Genomic DNA, 19,138 nt, shown 5'->3' with positions numbered 1-19,138 from the left:
ATAACTATAATCACCGTACAAATATGCCATTCATAACTAAATGTTAACAATTCAAAAGCCAAAAACAAATTTGAGTAATTATTCTTCTTGCCATAGGGAAAATATTTCATACCTAAAAAATACACACACCACTTAGCCCATCATATAGGCATAGTGTACATATTCACACACCAATGCTTGTCTATAGTGAAACAGAAGTATGGATCTGGAAATATATCAAGGGGAAGGAAAATATATGGGAATATAACCATTTGCGCATTTATTTTCCTTACGCAACCAAACTAACTTGCTAGCTAATTCTTTAATGAATCATGCGACTTGAACCAAGGCGGCAAACCAGCAACCCCTCTTCTAGATCCACTATGATCCTCCCAACTTATTGTCCCAACTTATTGAAAAGGCAGATACATTAACTTCAAATAGCTACCATAAGTGATGGCATAATACCAATTTCTCCTGAACCTTGTCCGATAAGTGACATGTCTCAACACTAAAACCTCTGATCCTCATGTTTTTGACACCTTTAAGGCACCCGCTGGTAAAGTTTCAATATTGTAAGATATGTCTCGATGGAATCCTTTGTCTTTGACACCTTCAAGCCAGAACAAGGAACTCTACTTTAAGTACTTTTGAATGGGTAATTCCAATCCACGCTAGTTTCTCTACAGCCACTGCTCTTACATTTGCATTAAACAAATTCTTTCCAAAACGATTCAGACAGAGACCATTAACACTCAGCAGAAAATATAACTTAAATTGCTTCTAGTGGAATGGATTGCCAGAGAGTATTGGATTTGAAGCAGCAAATTTGTTGCCCTAAATATAGTCTCTATCCTCATACCCAATGCTCAGAATCTTACCCACTTTGGTTGCAACATCTGTACCTCTAACCAATAACACGATTTAAATGGATACCACCATTTAATTTATAAATCAGCAATTGAATTATTAGCTTGAACCCAGCCCAACACAATTTTGGGTAATCAATGGGGTCCCCCAGTTCCTCTAACTGCTCTGTATTGGAATTTGATTTTCCATGGTTATCCACCCCCCATTCACTCCATTCTCAGCCACCAAACCAAAAAGCCATATTCTCAATTGAGGGACTTGTCTCGCAAATCACGAGTTCATCGGTTCATCTCCAAAAACTTGATTTCTATTATCTATATCGTCCTCCACTTCCAACTCATCATTATTAGCATCCAAAATTCATCCCCATGTACTGGTTTGAACAATCAGTTGCCAAGTCATCATCACCGAAATCATCTACTTGATCTTCTCGTTCACAGTGAAAAAGTATCAGTTCCATGACCATATTCAAACTTTTCCGGTTGTTTTGGAGAATATGGATATCATACCAATTTGAAGTGACGTTGAATCAGAAAATCGTGGTTCCATGGTTTCCATAGTGATGACGAAGACACTGCAGATACAAAGCAGATATTTGCCCACTGATATATCTTTGTTCATTTTCACGAGATAAATCGCATCCTTAATCTTTAAGTTTCACGAACTCCTTAATGCATTCCAAATGCTTGGTTACAATGAACAATCTTCCTTAAATGAAAGCTAAGCATTTTAGCGTGGTTTCATCAAGTTCAACAACTTCTACGTCCAACCTACCAATGTTAAGTTTGAGGACGACATGAAGGGGAACCCCAAAGTCAGAGATCCGTTTACACCTTTATGGGCTAACTTTTTGTTTTTTTGCCGAACTTTCTGTTTTTCGACTTCGATTTTCATTCAATTCAAAACAGTCACTATGGATTTAGTGTCCAAAAATGCTACGAACTGTTGGAAAATTTTAAGTGTAGAATTCAAGGGAAAAACGCAAGCAAAACACAAAATCTCTTATGTCCTCCTACAAATTAAAGGTTTATAATAATCCAATCAAAGTTTGCATGTCAAATTGGTTACTCAATAAAGCTCTCAACTCAAAAGGCAAACAAGACTTATATGGGCACACATAGTCTTTGATGGATTTGCAAAGTCAGATAGATGACTTGGTGTCCACCGAAACAAATTAACCTATAACATCTACTGTTAGGTCCTCTTTCTCTTTGATTAATTTCTCTTTGCAAACTTGTTTGGATTATAATCAATGGCCATAGCAGCAATTCATCAAACACAGTGCAATAACTATTTGGCGTGAGCCACATGACCAACAATATCCAAAACCCAGCATTAGATTAACACGTTTTAGGAATACTTACCATTTCAAATTGGTAGAACACTGGCCGGAAGAGATTGCGAGCACCAAAGGAGCCGCTGTGTGCTGCCATTGTGCGGTGTGCAACGTCGGGAGAGGGTCATCCGTAGAAGTCCCTCTGGAGAAGCCGGTGCATTTAATGTTGCATTTGGTGACTGATGTAACCGTTGTGCTATGGGTTTGGGATTTGGAGGCGCGACTGCACGAGAGATGGGAGTTGCATCGTTTGTCATTTTGGTGTTGTTTGGAAACATTGCAATAGTTGAAGCTTTGAATGGAATTTGGCAGGGTTAGTTTTTTTTAAAAGGCTGAGGGTTAGTTATTCTAGGTGTTTTGAAAGGGTATTTTTGGAAGATAAAGTGTACGAAACATTTTCGTACATTTAAAAGAAGTAGTATAGATTATGACAAAATAGGGCATTTTCGGATTTCCCTTTATGAACAATGATGCCAAACCTTGTAGAAGAATTAAATAGGCAGTGTCTGATTTATAATAAACAATGATCATTATCATCTTCGCAAATAAATAAGATGTAGTCATGTTGATGGAGCACAAACTGAAATTTCATGCAAAACTTCCCCATAAAATGATGCAATGTGCTCCTGGAGGAAACTGCCTATTCGGAAGGCAGATTTATGGCTGCAATCAGAGACCTAGACATCACCAACAAATCCCTTTTCAACAAAACCATTCTGGCTATTTGGACAAAACGTAGACATTTACAACAATCAATAAACTCGAAACTAACACTTGAATGAAAACTCCGAAAATTCAATTATCCAATACAAACCACTTCAAAAGGTCGATGGGACTGAAATTCCATCAAAAGAAGACAAATGAAAGTGTGGAGTACACAAATTACATAAATCTGGTCCCATTGAATTCCCAGTGTTGCTCAACAATTACATGCGCATAAATACACCAAGGTAGATTGCTTGGAGTACGACACTAGCAATCCCAATAATGATTACAATCCGCAAGCACAACGCCTCTTCGGTCATCCAGATGTGGCATTTGAAGAAGCGGAAGCCATGCCAAGCTTTAAGGATTGGTTTCTTCAAAGTAAGGATTGGATCTGAAAATTCTGACAAACATAAGAATCGAAGTAAATCGGTGTCTAGAATAAAATCAAAAAAATCACGACATGTAGGATTCAAAAATTAAACGGACAAAGATAGATCACTAACAGCAGTTAGCCAGAAGTCAGGAATGGACTTGATAATATCATTACACTTCTCATAAATACACCAGATTTGCGTTACCACGCAATTAGCACAAAAAATGGTAAAGACAACAAACCAATGTATTACAAACAACCCTGGCTCTCAAAACACCCAAATCTCCACCTTTATTGCCCCAAATCAGAATCAAAAGCAGATCCATACACCTGCAACCCTAATTTCGCGTTCAATAAAAAAACCCCTAATTTTCATCTTCCTGTTCGTCCCATTCAAAGAAAAAAAACAATAAAACCTAATTTTTCGTTTGGGTGTCTTCGTCATCCTTGTTCTTCTACTTCATTTTGGTGTTAACCCTAATTTCAAACAAAATCCCCAAGTCACAAGTTAAATATGAAACCCTAATTTTTTGGGTTTGAAACAAATTGAGAAGTACTAAGAGAGCGAAAGAGAGCGCGAGAGAGACCTTCAAATCGATTGATTCATCCTAGAAGAGGCCCCTGCATATTACTCTCTTTTTTGTAATCATACTTCAAAAATACCCCTAACTCAGATAAAAAAAACAGTTCATTTTCAAAAAAAAAAAAAAAAGTCCAGATTTTAAATTTCAGAAAATAAAAAAAAAAACCAGATTCAAACAGATTTGGAGAGAGAGAGAGACCTTCAAATCGAGCAGTAATCGAGCCCTAATCTTTTGTAATCAAGCCGTAACCTTCTGTAATCGAGCCCTAACAATGCAGATTATGAAACATGTAAGTTGCAAAACCCTAACTCGAAAAATAAAGATTCGAAGCCAGAGAGAGAGAGGGAGTGAGAGAAATACCTTCAATCGTTCTCTTCGTCGCCGTCGTCGTCCTCTTCTTCTTCGTCGTTCTTATTCGCAGATCTGAAGAAAAAACCCCCCCTAACTTCTGAGATAGAGAACGAGCCAGAGAGAGAGAGAGAGGGAGGGAGAGAGAGAGAGAGAGAGAGAGAGAGAGAGAAACCTTGTTCTTAGTCGATTGCTTCTTCTCCAGTCGTCTTCGTCTTCTCCATTCGATTTCTTCTCTCTCCAGTCACGCGTATTTTAGAAGCGTATTTTGGAAGTGTTTGGGGGGGGGGGGGTTGACCGTATCCATTTGTTATGACCCGCGCCCACAATGTTGCCCGACCCGTCCCCTTTTAACCCGCGAACTCTTCTCTTTTGTCACAACCGTTGGATGAGATCCAACGGCTTAAACGAAAAGTCCGCATTTTAGGAAAATACGGACGCCCCTACCAAATGGGAACTATATATATATATATATATATATATATATATATATATATATATATATATATATTATCCCCATGCATTACACATTTCCATGTTCATTTTGTAGGTATCTATGTGTTCTTTTTTATTTCGATGATGATGTATACTGTGTCGAATTATATTTTTCAGAAAAAAAAAGAAAAGAAATGAATGGCGAGAGTCTCTCGTAGTTCCGTTTCTCTTGCTACAGGTTTTCTTCATTCAAAATTTTAAATAGACATTGATGTCTGAACAACTTAATTTTTGCATAATCAGTGATAAAACATCTAATTTCAGGGGTAATGTGACCAACACTTCAGGCGCATAAATCAAACTACCCGAACCGCATATCGTGATCGTAATGGATCTTAGTTTTTTGTTACTCGAGGTATGGCCCGCCTTACATGATTATTTCTCCTTATGACGAAGACATATCTTGGAAGTTGGACCAAGGAGCAAAGAATAGTCAAAATCAACTAACAAAACCACCCAAGTCATTCATTCAAAATGGGAATATTCATCCTCTAGATTGATAGAGACAGAACTAAAATAATCAACGCTATGATTTATGAGTGAAGAATACCAGGACTCCTTTAATTGTTTTTTGACCTCGTGCACGTGGGGGCTTCTAGGTTTTAATATCTTTCCTGGGATGTCCTACGTGGAGAAATTTTTCAGTGCAGGGTAGGTATCACGTGGTGCCCGCTCGGCACATTCAAGCCGTCCGATGCGACTTTGGTCAACTCAGATTTAGAGAGAGAAAGAGGAGGGGTGAGAAGAGGGAGAAAGTTTCAATATGAGCCGTCCAAAAGTGCAACGGACGGCTTAGGAGTGCGCGGACACCACGTGAAATATACGCGGTAGACATGAAAAATTTCTCATCCTACATGGGCTTGCTTTGCCCATTAATATATCACACAAAATCTAGGGTGAGTTTCATATTAGTATATTTTTAAATCATCAGATAAATGCCAAAGTGCTATTTATTTTCACTAAAAATATCAAAAATATCATTTGATCCATTTAGATAAGGAAAATGAGTAGTCTTGAATAGTGGATATTTAGGACTAAAATAATGAAAATATTGTTTAGTTAGTACCGTGAAGTCACTCTTATATTGTAATGACTACAAGTAAAATACTATTGTGAGAAATTTTATGCTCCAAAACCTGCATAGTATTCTTTTTACACCCAAAAAAAGAAAATCTATCAAAGATTTTTTATTTAAAAACTGAAAGCGCTTGTCCAGCCTATTTACATTAACCGATTTCGATTTTCCTACCACACCTGCTTTATACTCCAATAAACCAAAAATACTCTTGATTAACTGTTCTTATATAACTCAAGTGTCAGGGCTAGCTTATGCGCACATCTACTATTTCTGAGAGACCCCAATTTGATCACCGTCAACTAGTGAGGGCCCATAATAACCGGAACAAAGCCCAAAAGAGTTGGCAACTGCTGGTTAGACCTTAGGAATTTGGAGGGATTAACCCCCAAATTCGAAACCGTAACTCCCAACCAAATCCCATTTGGTTCTCTTGAGTTAACTGTTGACTTCTATCAACCCACAATACCGCATCCGTTCCACTCTTTCTTCAAGGATCCCTGCCTCCATCCTTTCACCCATCTCTGGTGGCATTTTAGGGTAGTGTGCAGGCGACGTTAACTCAGATTTGGTGGCTCAACTTTGTTCCGAAGGCTACAATTCTGTGCTCTTCAGTCCATTCGACGTTGTTTGTACTCTGTCTGATTTGCCTCTAGGTCCTTCCTTCCACGTTCAATTCTCCCGGTAGGTGTAGAAGTTTAAGGTTGACGGAGCGTCGACCAAATAAAAGAGAAGGGAAGCCAATGGATTTATTTATTGTTTGTCAGTTTTTCTGTTATGTAGTTGCTTTTCCCTGCTTACTGTTTCTTTTCCCCTAGCTAGGTTTTCCCGAGTCCGGTTACCTCTATCTCAGACTCTAGTTTGCCCAAATCTGGTGGTGACTTTTGGCGAAAATTATTCTAGTGTTATTCATGAGTTAGGTAAGGTGTTGGTTTACTGGAATGCATCAAGATATTTGAAGTAACGTTGATGTTCTATTTCGTTATTTCAATTATTAAAATTAACGAGTTGGGAAGTTTTATTGTTTTCTAAGGATGACTTGGAACTTATTCAATTTTTCGAAAAAATGAATCATGAACTGAAACATCACTCTTCTAAGAATTTTTTTTTTTTTCCATTTCGCGGACTCTTCTTCAATCATGAGGCCTAAAAGTTGAAAACATTCAATAAACAACAATGCTCAAATACCAAATTTATACGTATCACTAAAGACAACCCCAGCAACTAAAAAAATAGGACTTACCACACATTTGATGTTTCATTTCATTTTTTCATTTTTTTTTTTACCAAATGACAAGAACTTCATTATTTTTTTTTCTAAGAGAAAAGAACAACATTAATAATATGGAAATTACAACGCAACACCCCACCATAAGTAACAATTAATACATAAGCATAACCACAAAAAGCAAACAAAAGACAAAACACAAGTAAGCGCGATATTAAACAAATGCAAGTCCGAAAAGAGCATGCAAGCTGAAACCGATATCTATTGACGGTGGTCAACTATATCAAACCTCTGCCACCACGATCAACCAAAACCAACCAAATACCCTAGATAGACAACACTGCGTGCATGCAAAGACGATCCTCGAAAGAAACAACCCAAACAACGGGCTAAGGCCAAAAAGTTCTAAGAGTGAGATAAAAATGAAAAAAAGAAATTCCAAGAGTGGGACACTAAGAATTGGAAAATTTTGTTTGTTTCCTTAGAAAATCATGGTGCACGTTACTTTCGTGGGACACTGCGCACACAACCAAAATACTCCATATAAATATTCCCAAACACACCTCATGTAGTCCACCAAATTTGAAAGTCAAGACCTTTGCCTCTTCACATTTTCCCGGGAAATAAACTCCCTGGCCTCCCGACCAACACTTCACACTCAGTTCACAACTGAAAAAAAAAAAAACCCAAATCCACAAAGATGACCAAACTACCCTCACCCTTCCCACCCCTCCCAGCCCCCTTCCTCTACTTCCTCCTCACTCTCATGCCCTTTCTTGTAATTTCGCAACCCCCAGCAGGCCAAACCCAAACAATCCTCCTCACCATCAAACGGCAGCTGGGAAACCCGCCGCAGCTCTCCTCGTGGAGCACCTCGTTGCCACCGTGTTCGTGGCCGGAAATCACCTGCACCGGTGGCGCGGTCACGGGGCTCAACCTCACAAACTACGACATCACAGAACCAATCCCACCGTCCATTTGCGACCTGAAAAACCTAACCGTGCTCGACCTTTCCTACAATTACTTCCAAAGGAATTTCCCCACAGTTCTCTACAACTGCTCAAACCTCCAGTACCTAGACCTCTCCCAAAACAACTTCGTGGGCCCCATCCCGTACGACGTCGACCGCCTCTCCTCTTCCCTCCGGTACATCGACGTCAGCACCAACAACTTCTCTGGCAACATCCCGCCAGCGATCGGCCGGCTGCCGGAGCTGCAGTTCTTGAAGTTGTACTATAACCTGTTCAACGGCAGTTTTCCGGCTGAAATCGGAAACCTGTCGAATTTAGAGGATCTGAGCATGGCTTACAATCCCCTGTTTCCGGCGAAAATTCCGCCGGAGTTTGGAAAACTTAAGAAACTGACTTTCTTGTGGATCACCTTCGCGAATTTGATCGGCGAAATACCTGCAAATTTTTCGGGCTTGTCGAGCCTTGAGCACTTGGATTTATCTTCTAATGATTTAGAGGGTCCAATTCCAAAAGCTCTGTTTCAACTGAAAAACTTGAGTGTTGTTTATTTGTATAAAAATCGATTATCAGGTGGAATTCCGACCCCTATCGAATCATTGAACTTGACCCAGATCGATTTATCGGCTAACAATTTGAGTGGCTCAATCCCAGAGGATTGTGGGAAGTTACAGCAGTTGGACCTCTTGAATCTATATTTCAATCAATTTTCCGGCGAAATTCCGGCGAGCATCGGATTACTTCCGGCACTAAAGAACTTTCGGGTTTTCTCGAATCAGTTGAATGGCACCTTACCACCTGAAATGGGCCTTCATTCCGATCTTGAAGCTTTTGAAGTCTCTGATAATCTGTTCACCGGCGCCTCGCCGGAGAACTTGTGTTTTCGCCAGAGACTGACCGGAGTTGTGGCTTTTTCGAACAATCTCGCCGGAGAAGTGCCTGAATCGTTGGCGAATTGCGTTTCTGTGCGAACGATTCAGCTCTACGACAACAACTTTACCGGCGAGATTCCGGCGGGTATCTACAGGTTGTTCAACTTGTTAAGTTTGATGATAAGTAACAATTCCTTTACGGGTAATCTTCCGAGTGAATTGGCTTGGAATTTATCGAGATTGGAGATCAGTGATAACAAGTTTTCGGGTCAGATTCCAAGTGCGGTTTCCTCTTGGGTGAGATTAGTTGTGTTCATGGCAAGTAACAATCGGCTTTCCGGCGAAATTCCGGTGGGTTTGACTAATCTGCCGCAGCTGACTACTTTGAACCTAGATGGGAATTCATTAACCGGAAATTTTCCCACGACGATTTTGTCATGGGAAAATCTCAACGCTTTGAATCTTTCGAGGAACCGACTCTCCGGTCAGATTCCGGCAGTGATCGGAACTTTGACAGACCTTTTGAAGCTCGACTTGTCGGAAAACCAATTTTCCGGTCAGATTCCGGCAGAGTTAGGCCAGTTGAGGTTGGCCACTTTGAACTTGTCATCCAACCAACTTTCTGGCCAAATCCCAAGTGCATTTGATAACTTGGCTTATGACACCAGTTTTTTGAACAATCCCAATCTTTGTGTCACTACCCCTATTCCAAATGTCCGATTTTGTTCATCCAAAATCCGAAAATCGGACGATTTGTCCCCCAAGATTCTCGTGTTGATTCTGGTTTTCGCGGTACTTCTGTTCTTCTTCACCACTCTATTGACCTTTTTCATGGTTAGAGACTGCCGGAGGAAGAAGCTCAAGCAAAACCTCGCTGCGTGAAGTTGAGCAATATATTGTTGGATTCCGAGTTCAAGGCAAGGATGGCTGATTTTGGCCTTGCCAAGATTCTGGCCAAGCGCGACAAGCTTAACACCATGTCTGCTGTCGCTGGATCGTTTGGATACATGGCTCCAGGTAAGAGGGCTTGCGTTATCTGCTATATTCGTGGTTCATTCTGTAGTTTATCTTGCGTCTATTATTTCCCTATTAAATGCGAAAAAATGGGTATTGACTAAACTATGTCCCACATTACTGAGTATGCTTATACGACAAAAGTGAACGACAAGATCGACGTTTACAGTTTTGGAGTCGTACTCTTGGAACTTGTGACCAGGAGAGAGGCCAACGACGGGGATGAGCACACGAGCCTGGCAGAGTGGGCGTGGCGTCAACACGGAGAAGGAAGTCCCGTCATTGAACTTTCCACAACAAGCGAACCAAGGAGCAAAAAGCTGCTCAAAATAGCTGCCAAGTTTAACCCCCAAGTTCCATTCCAATAGATAATCCTAAGGCTCAGAGCATCTTCCTTTTCCTTTTTTGTTCTTTCTTTTGGTATTGAGTACGTCTTCAACAGCCCAGCAAACAACAACAAGAACCGCACACTGAAGGACCCGTCGGGCACATTTCTCCCAGTTTCCACAACCCTTGCCCAAATCGACAAGATAATAAAAGTGTACCTCTCCCCTCGTACATGATCAACTATGTGAAGGATTCTTCTCCAAATGTTATGCTGTTGATTTCAGACTTAACCTGCTAAAAAACAAGGCAAAGAAACAACGAAATAGGATAGAATAAAGACAACATGCATCACGTCACAAAGCTTAGGGCTTCGAAATACATGCCTCATCTCGGGCTTCTGCACTGATTCAGAAGTTGCCCCACCTTGGGGTTCCACCACCACTCCAAGTGCAAGAGTAGGCTACAATATAAATCAAGTGGGAATAAGTTTTGGAACCAAAAAAAGGTTAACTGTAACGATGGGAATAAATAAATGGAGAAGGAAGGATTATGTATCCAAGCCTCGGACACAAAACATGTGTTAGGTTCTTAATCACAGTAACTAGAGATGTAGCACAAGCTGTGGTGCTGGACCAATTACCAAAGATACACCAGTTAGGAGATTCTGTGCAACAAATTAGAAATGAAATGATTATGGGAAAAATGGGGCAAAAAAAATTGTTCATATATCATCTGAAAATCAAGATCCTTCACCATCAGATTCTCTTACATGCGAGAACCCACAGACTATTTGATCCTTATCTTCTAGTTGCGAGCCATGCAACAAGGCTTAACATGCACACAAAATTCTAGTACCCCTTTCCGAATTTTCTCGAATCAAAGATGTAAAAAGACATCTTGGTCCTTGTTATGATGACCCCATCACAAAGCAAGAGATTGGCACAGGGAGAACAGCACATATAAAAGAATAATACACTAAGAATTGGAAATATACCAGGAAGCAGCAAAGAGTAGCAAAAGACAGGAGCAAGAAAGAAAAAAAGGCTTAGATTCACAACCTCTAACGTTTCTGCCAAGCTGTTTTCAAATACTCTGCTTCGATTTAAACACCCATTTTCCAAACGCGTGTCTAGATCTTCTGCACATGCATCACCCTGCAAGGATCCCGGCTCTCACTATCTTCAAAACTCTCAGTATTCTTACAGCCATCTGCGAACCCAAAATCCTGAAATGAAGGAACTCACCTCGCCATTGAGGGATTGAATGCTGAAATTTGATGCCAATGCACTATTGTCATTTTCCCCCTGCGCCATTTGCTTACATGGTTTCATCGGCTCTCCCACACCATCAATAGGACCCTCTTCCAGATTCAAAACCCTCCTAGTACATCCAGCCTCATTATAATCCATCTTGATCTTTGGTGAAGGCTCTAATTTAACCTCCACAGAGCATCTGGCCTGAGATGTTCCGCCAGATGTACTCATAACACTTGCTGGAGAAATGGACCCTACCCTCTGGGGGCTAATAGAAACCCGCTTCGCTGGTATATCTTTCTCTGCATCCACTAATTCAGAATCAATTTTCCTTTTGAGTTGTTTTTCCGCAGATTGAGACCTGCAGCCTTCAGCATCTTCTTCAAAAGTTCTTTCTGCCTGCTGGTTTGTGTGCCTCGATGGTCGTCAACATTTATATCCATCCGGAAAAACATATGCAGGAATCTGATTCCTACGAACATGAGAAACATGAATATCCATACCCGCTTTCCAGAACATGTACATGTTTACATCTTGCTTAAACTCCTCAACTATTGCGCGTGTTGGGATTCCACCCAAGTGGGGTGGTGGGCGCGAAGCACAGGATCACTCCTTACCTTATTTCCTCAGAGTATTAGGGTTTTATTTTTGCCTATATATTGATGTATATGAGAGCAAAGAGGTGTGTGACTGAAATCATGTGAATGAGAGAGGTGAGGTCGAGTGGGTGCCGGTGTGGCTCACCGAGAGGTGGAGAGCCGGTTGTGGCTCTCCCCAGAGAGGTTTTTTCATCTTGTATTATTGTGTAAATAATATTAAGAGAGTTTTTCCTCATATCATTGTGTTGTTGAGTGACCCCGGATCCTAACAACTGGTATCTGAGCACAGGAGAGCAAAGGGGGGTCACCGAAAAAAACATACGACCTCCATTGACGCACGGTTTGTGCGCCTCACAGAGATGATCGCCACGGTGTGTGGGCGGTCGGGTTTCATCCCCGGAAGAAGTCTCACAGGTGTTCGTGGATTGTAGGAATTACGGCATCCCAGGGTGTGATGCGGGCGGTCAAGCAGTGGAGGATCGCAGATAGAAATGGGTCTGCTGCGGACATCTCAGGTTTGAAATGTGGAGCATCCGGGTTTGGATGCAGGCACTTCGGACGAGGTGCGAGCACTCTATTGAGGGGGTGCTAAATATCGACGAGATGTCAATATTGCAGCCGGACAGCGCTGCGGGTTCAACTACGAAAGATCTAGTCTTGCAGGGAGACACTCGGTCAAGCGTGTACTTCATGAGGGGGTGCCGAGACATTGACTTAGGTAGTGATAACAGGCGCTTGCTAGAGTAGCTGAATGGTTTAACGATTACCCCACTTGGTTGGAAGGGGGTGATTGTTGGGATTCCACCCAAGTGGGGTGGTGTGCGCGAAGCACAGGATCACTTCTTACCTTATTTCCTTACGAGTATTAGGGTTTTATTTTTGCCTATATATTGATGTATATAAGAGCAAAGAGGTGTGCGACTGAAATCATGTGAATGAGAGGGTGAGGTCGAGTGGGTGAGCCGGTGTGGCTCACCGGAGCGGTGGAGAGCCGGTTGTGGCTCTCCCAGAGAGGTTTTTTCATCTTGTATTATTGTGTAAATAATATTAAGCGAGTTTTTCCTCATATCGTTGTGTTGTTGAGTGACCCCGGATCCTAACAACACGTATATCAAATTGCTGGCCTTCTTGAACTTTTACCCCCAGTTTCCTCTGCAAGCCCATGAAGAATGCATAATGCGGGCATGGAGCGGTGGAGAGCCGGTTGTGGCTCTCCCAGAGAGGTTTTTTCATCTTGTATTACTATGTAAATTAATAATATTAAGGGAGTTTTTCCTCATATCGTTGTGTTGTTGAGTGATCCCGGATCCTAACAGCATGTATATCAAATTGCTGGCCTTCTTGAACTTTTACCCCCTGTTTCCTCTGCAAGCCCATGAAGAATGCACAATGCAGGCATGGCTTGGATGAGTACCCATACTCATTGGGATAAGGGTGGCACTACAACATGCCATATGTGTCCCGTTCTATCTGGCAAAATGGCATGAAGAACAAAAAAAAATATTCCCTTTCATGATCAATTTCATGAGTTTGATAATCCTGTATAGAAATATGGGTATGATATTGTGTAACGCTATGTCCACCCTCTGCTTTTGACCTTTTGCATTTAGCATTTAATGTGGCGCACCCACTAATGTACAAGGGTTGTGGGACGTGCCCCTAAGATGGTAAATACAAACGGTCATTAGAAGTATTTGAAACCTATTCTGCTGTTTTTAGAAGTTTTTTTGATCGGCTGCTGTTTTTAGTTGTTGTCAATGTTGTTGTGGTCATATGATCTACAGTTGCTCATGATGGTGGTAGGATTTGAGGGTCATTATGGTTACTATCGCTATCAGATATTATTTCCGACAAGAACAGTTCCTTCTTCTTCTTTTTTATCCGCCCGACAAGAATAGTTCAATGGAGCAAAAAGGTGATCCATGTAACACCATTTGATTTTTGTAGCAACTGTCTAACTCAAATATTCAATATCAATTCAGAAAGTTATAACTCATGGTTTTCTAAATAACTCATTTGCATTTAACAAAAGTTAGGTGAATTTTTCATGTTGTTCTGCTTGTATCGGCATCTTTTCAAGAGCATTATTCCAACTTTAAAAATTAGTTCAAAACAATTTAGAAATCCAACGTATCCTACGATGTGTCTAAAATAAGTAGGGACGGGTAGTTTCCGAGCTCAAAAGTCACCTGATTGCTATGGAGTTGTATTTATTTTTCACATGCTTTGTACAAAAATTATTATTTGTTGAAATGCTTCTTGAAGTACCCAGTTGAGCTAAATAATGAACCATTCATAAGGTATACGGTCTACCACAGTAGTGAACTTAAGAAAAATACAAGCTTTCATATATTTCCTCCAAATTGAAGCGTTTATATTGATCGTGCGAAAATCAATCGGATAGCAACCGCAGTGAATGGAGATAAAATTTTGAGTGATCGACGATTTTTTTTAATTTGGTCGACAAATGCTCAATTTTATTCTTTGCAGGAATGTAGGAGTCATATGAATGGAGATCAAGCTTTGGTTCAACTGACGTATTAGCGGATTGTAAGTGAGAGATCAAAGAGAATTTTCCTTGGCATTTGTTGGTGTTATCTTATTTGCTTCAATCATGTCCGAGATACTGCTACGAATTGAAAACTTTACCTTTATTTGAACTTATTTATCACACCACAAAGTTTGTTCAAGGTGATATTTAGAAGGTTCTGATCATACAATTTTGTGTTTTTTTGACTTTAGTAAACTGTTTTGGAGATGTCAAGTGTTGTATAAGATGAACTATTTTTTTAAAGTGAAACTCTTCACTCACGAGCATCCAATCAATTCCATGTAAAAAAGCTTTTAGTTGAATGGGTGATTTAGTTTTATCCAGGCTTCGTGACTAGAAATCATGCAACAATGCTAGGAGCATATAGTATTCGCCAAAACAAGAAATAATCCAACTTGTTTGAAGAAATCAAAATTTTGAGCTGGGTTAGTGAAGTATGTTATGCGAACTGCCATACTCTTCTAAAGCTAACAGAAGACTGTATTAACCGGACAATTGGATTTTGTGAATGTTTCCAGGGACTATACTTGTAAGAAGAACCAATTTAGGGTGAGCTTGGATAATTTTTTTTAGGGGCTTTTTGGTTATTATGCAAAAATTGACTTTGAGTAAAATATTAGTTGTTTGGGCTAACTTCTTTGTCTCCATGTTCAGGGCAAAATGTTTGCTTCTTCAAAAAATTCAAAACATCTTAAATTTGCATTTAGCCCGAAAATCCTTTCGAGAAGTTTGTCCGAACTTAACCTAAGTGAAGTATGTCCGCTTGGTAGCATCTCTCATGCTCCCTATATGACCACTTGCATACAATGAGGTATTGAGGTACAAGACATGACGATTGACGGGGCAGGGATGGCAATAACTTGTGCAAATATGTACTCTCACACGATCCGTCTCCATCATTGCATATGGAAGAAAAAGGGTCGACGATTTTTTTTTCTTTGTTTAGTAGTAAAATAACTTAATTAAATCTTTGAATTAAATAAATTTTGTGGTCCTAATCTTGATAGGAACACCAATTAACTAGCGAGGTCATCCGATGAGATGGTAGACTCTCGTGATCTTTTCTTCTTAAAATAAAATACTTTTGATAGATAGAGCCTGGGTTTTTTTTTTTTTTTTTATCAAATTTTGATAGATATAGAATGGTTTTTTTTTTAAATCAAATTTTGATAGATACATATAATTCATCAATCTTCACCGCAGGGAAATATTACTGAATTACTAATATTCTGAATTTCTGATTAAACTCCATAATTGTATTGTACAAAAATGCTTTGATTTCTGTAATGACTCTCTAAAACCCTTATCCACCACATTTCTATACTTGGTGAGTTGGTGGTTTTGGTGCACCGTCTTGTGGTGCACCAACAACACCCTTATCCAACACATATTTTTGGAAGGCCTAGTACTAAGTGCATGAACATAGGCGTGCGGCTCCGTAGCCAAGGCTAGGTGGTGAATTGAGTTCACCCTAAGAATTTTTTTTCATTTTACATGTGGTAATTTTATATCATGCTTCGTTTGAACACTTACTCTATATTATAAAAGACCCATCAATCTAGGTAATTTACATTGAATATTTAATACATTAGCCCAAAATAAGGTAAACACTCGTAATTAAGAATTTAAAAAAATAGAGGAAAAAAGGATCTTTTGGATTCGGTATCATGCTCTGCCTTCTCTCTAACGACAATCACTCATATCTCAAAAATTAAGAGCATAAGCCAAAAAAAAAATTGTGCGAACTTATTTGCCATGCATAGGATTTTCTACAAAAGAATATTAGTGTATTTATGCACCAGTTTAGTTTTTCTTGGCTCAAAATATTAAAATTCACTGTGAATATAAGTTGTCCCATCTTATGCATTTTTGTATTTTTTGGTCAAAATATTAGCACTGATGTATAAAAATTTTGGGTGTATATAACTGGTTAATAGAGCTAGTAGATTAATTAAGTTGATTTTTAACATCTTGTTTAAAATTCATGGAGCCCCACTGTATTTGAACCCCGAAAAAATGTGGGGTGAATATAGGCATTAAGGTACCACTCGATGGTGCCCTAAGACCATCGAATAATTACTTTGATTCTTCTTACAACCCTCCATTAATTATTTTTACTAACAACTCTCCATTAATTATTTATTAATAATTTTATGATTCCCACAACAACCCACTGAGTTTTTCAGTGATTGATTCAGTCTTTTCTCATCCACTTTCCTATATCTTATTTTCCTTAAAATTCCATCGTTCTTCTTATCTGCTTTTCCAAACAAGACCACATATATATATACACACACACACACACTAGCGAATGCCCGTAGTGGACATGACATAATATTGCTTCAATTGACAACGCCAACTATTGACATCAATAACTAAATCCTAATCAACGAATCAAATTTAAATCAATCAAATCAAATTCTCCATCAAATTTAACATGCAAAATGAAAATGAACCGCCAAAACATGTGTTACATCTTTCAAAGATTTAGCCGCAAAGAGTATTCTCAAACAGAGAGAGAGAGAGAGAGAGAGAGAGAGAGAGAGAGACTAAAGGCGCATAAGTGAAGAAGTTATGAACATGTATTTTTTGCTCCATTGACATTGAGGTTGTTTTTTTTTCCCGTTGTACACTATTTATGTTCTAGCAAATTTTCCGATAACCGAAAAGCAATCAAGCCTTAGAATCTGATTTTATGCGTTAAAAACTACAAAATACACGAAGAAGTTCAAATAGGATATGGTTAGGCAGCAATAGTTGGCCAAGATTTCAGCTTCCAAACTTGAGGTGCATGTGAACTTGTCACAGTAACCAAGGAGCCATTTGCCTTCTCCTATTTTGAGACCACCACCAAAAGCTCATTTTCCCTTACTTTCATACCAGCTGTTGTGCCAAAACAAAATTAAGAATATAAACAAAACAACAAGCGAAAATCAAGAACACAAGATTTACGTGGTTCCCCAAACTGGGTACGTCCACGGGAGAAGAGCAAGAGGATCCACTATAATCGGGGAGATAACACACAGAGTCGGCTATACCCATAACTCTCATTGAAGTATCCAATTACAGATATCTAGGGACAAATCTCTGGCGGAATCCGATAGGGATACTAAAACCCTAGGTGGAAACCAATAGAGCATAAACCAAAACCCTAATATCTAATTTTCAACATGAGAAACCCCCTGGGGGCCTCTCCAAAGGGATTCACTCAAGAAGTCCAAAACCTAATGAAGAGAATAAGGCTATATTTATAGCCACATAGTCCTTCATAACCAATACTTGCACAAACAAAATTCCTTGCACCCAAAGTCTAAACCAACAAGGAAACAAATCTTTTAAGACGTCAAATATCTTTTCGACCATTCCAAATTCAAGGCAAATCTCCACCTTGACTTGAATTCCCTCGAACTCAACACTATAGGCAATCCTCTCCTTCAATCGCTCATCTCCCCAAAAGCCCCCACGGGGCAATCACCAATGGCACAAACGAGCAAGGCTTAAACACACCTGATTGACCTTGTAAACGCGACTTAGGAAACCCAGCCGCATATGCCTCCAAATTGAGCCTCTATCTTCCAATGGGCACCTCCCACTAAATACATCCCTCCCGAATACACACGAAGATCTGTTCAAACTCCCCACAGAGTTAATTACCGACTCCACCACAAAGTTACTCACTGAACAAGTATACCGATAAATGTAGTCTCCTCCTCAAACTCTCGACAAAACTTTATACTTCTCCTTCAACAAAACCCTTGAATAATCCTTGTTGAACAAACTTCTCAACTTCGTAACGAGTCGCCATTGAAACGATCACCAATTGCACAGTACACAACGGAAAACAAAAGCCTCGGATTGAAAACCCGGAGCTCTAATACCAATTTGTTGTGCCAAAAACGAAATTGAGAATATAAACAACACAACAAGCGAAAATCAAGAACACAAGATTTACGTGGTTTCCCAAACTGGGTACGTCCACGGGAGAAGAGCAAGAGGATCCACTATAAACGGGGAGATAACACACAGAGCCAGCTATACCCGTAACTCTCATTGAAGCATCCAATTACAGATATCTAGGACAAATCTCTAGCGGAACCCGATAGGGATACTAAAATCCTAGGTGGAACCCAATAGAGCATAAACCAAAACCCTAATATCTAATTTTCAACATGAGAGACCCCCTGGGGGCCTCTCCAAAGGGATTCACTCAAGAAATCCAAAACCTAATGTAGAGAATAAGGTTATATTTATAGCCACATAGTCCTTCCTAAAACCAATACTTGCACAAACAAAATTCCTTGCACCGAAAGTCTAAACCAACAAGGAAACAAATCTTTTAGGAAGTCAAATATCTTTTCGACCATTCCAAATTCAAGGCATATCTCTAACACCAGCTACCATCGATGTTTAGCTTCAGAGTACCTGCACCAGGATGATACCATTTAACTAAAATAGGAGAAGTCAAGAGGATTTGGGGGGAGGGGGAATTTAAATGCGCCAACACATTTAAATTCGTAAGACCCAATTTTTCTACAACTTACTAGAACGTTGGAATAAA

General features: G+C 39.7%; 2 protein-coding genes and 1 long non-coding RNA gene across 3 annotated transcripts; 1 reads left to right on the top strand and 2 right to left on the bottom strand.

The window, feature by feature from the left end:
* Positions 1-2,941: 2,941 nt before the first annotated feature.
* Positions 2,942-4,469, bottom strand: LOC131307356 (uncharacterized). Its single transcript, XR_009194104.1, has 4 exons — positions 4,374-4,469; positions 4,211-4,273; positions 4,049-4,115; positions 2,942-3,284 (listed from the first exon to the last, which is right to left on the bottom strand). It is a non-coding gene; the product is annotated as an uncharacterized LOC131307356 (long non-coding RNA).
* Positions 4,470-7,556: 3,087 nt separating this feature from the next.
* LOC131307351 (receptor-like protein 52) lies at positions 7,557-9,955 on the top strand. Its single transcript, XM_058333824.1, has one exon. The coding sequence runs from the start codon at positions 7,697-7,699 to the stop codon at positions 9,716-9,718; it is 2,022 nt and encodes a 673-aa protein (XP_058189807.1). The 5' UTR covers positions 7,557-7,696; the 3' UTR covers positions 9,719-9,955.
* A 290-nt stretch (positions 9,956-10,245) lies between these two features.
* LOC131307352 (uncharacterized) lies at positions 10,246-11,986 on the bottom strand. The gene is made up of 3 exons (XM_058333825.1): positions 11,422-11,986; positions 11,236-11,331; positions 10,246-10,637 (listed from the first exon to the last, which is right to left on the bottom strand). The coding sequence occupies exons 1-3, from the start codon at positions 11,659-11,661 to the stop codon at positions 10,464-10,466; spliced, it is 510 nt and encodes a 169-aa protein (XP_058189808.1). The 5' UTR covers positions 11,662-11,986; the 3' UTR covers positions 10,246-10,463.
* Positions 11,987-19,138: the final 7,152 nt, after the last annotated feature.

The sequence above is a fragment of the Rhododendron vialii genome, chromosome 11a, assembly GCF_030253575.1.
Source record: "Rhododendron vialii isolate Sample 1 chromosome 11a, ASM3025357v1".
NCBI lineage: Eukaryota > Viridiplantae > Streptophyta > Magnoliopsida > Ericales > Ericaceae > Rhododendron > Rhododendron vialii.
The sequence above is the reverse complement of the archived record's forward strand: the minus strand, read 5'-3'. Positions and strand labels throughout refer to the sequence as shown.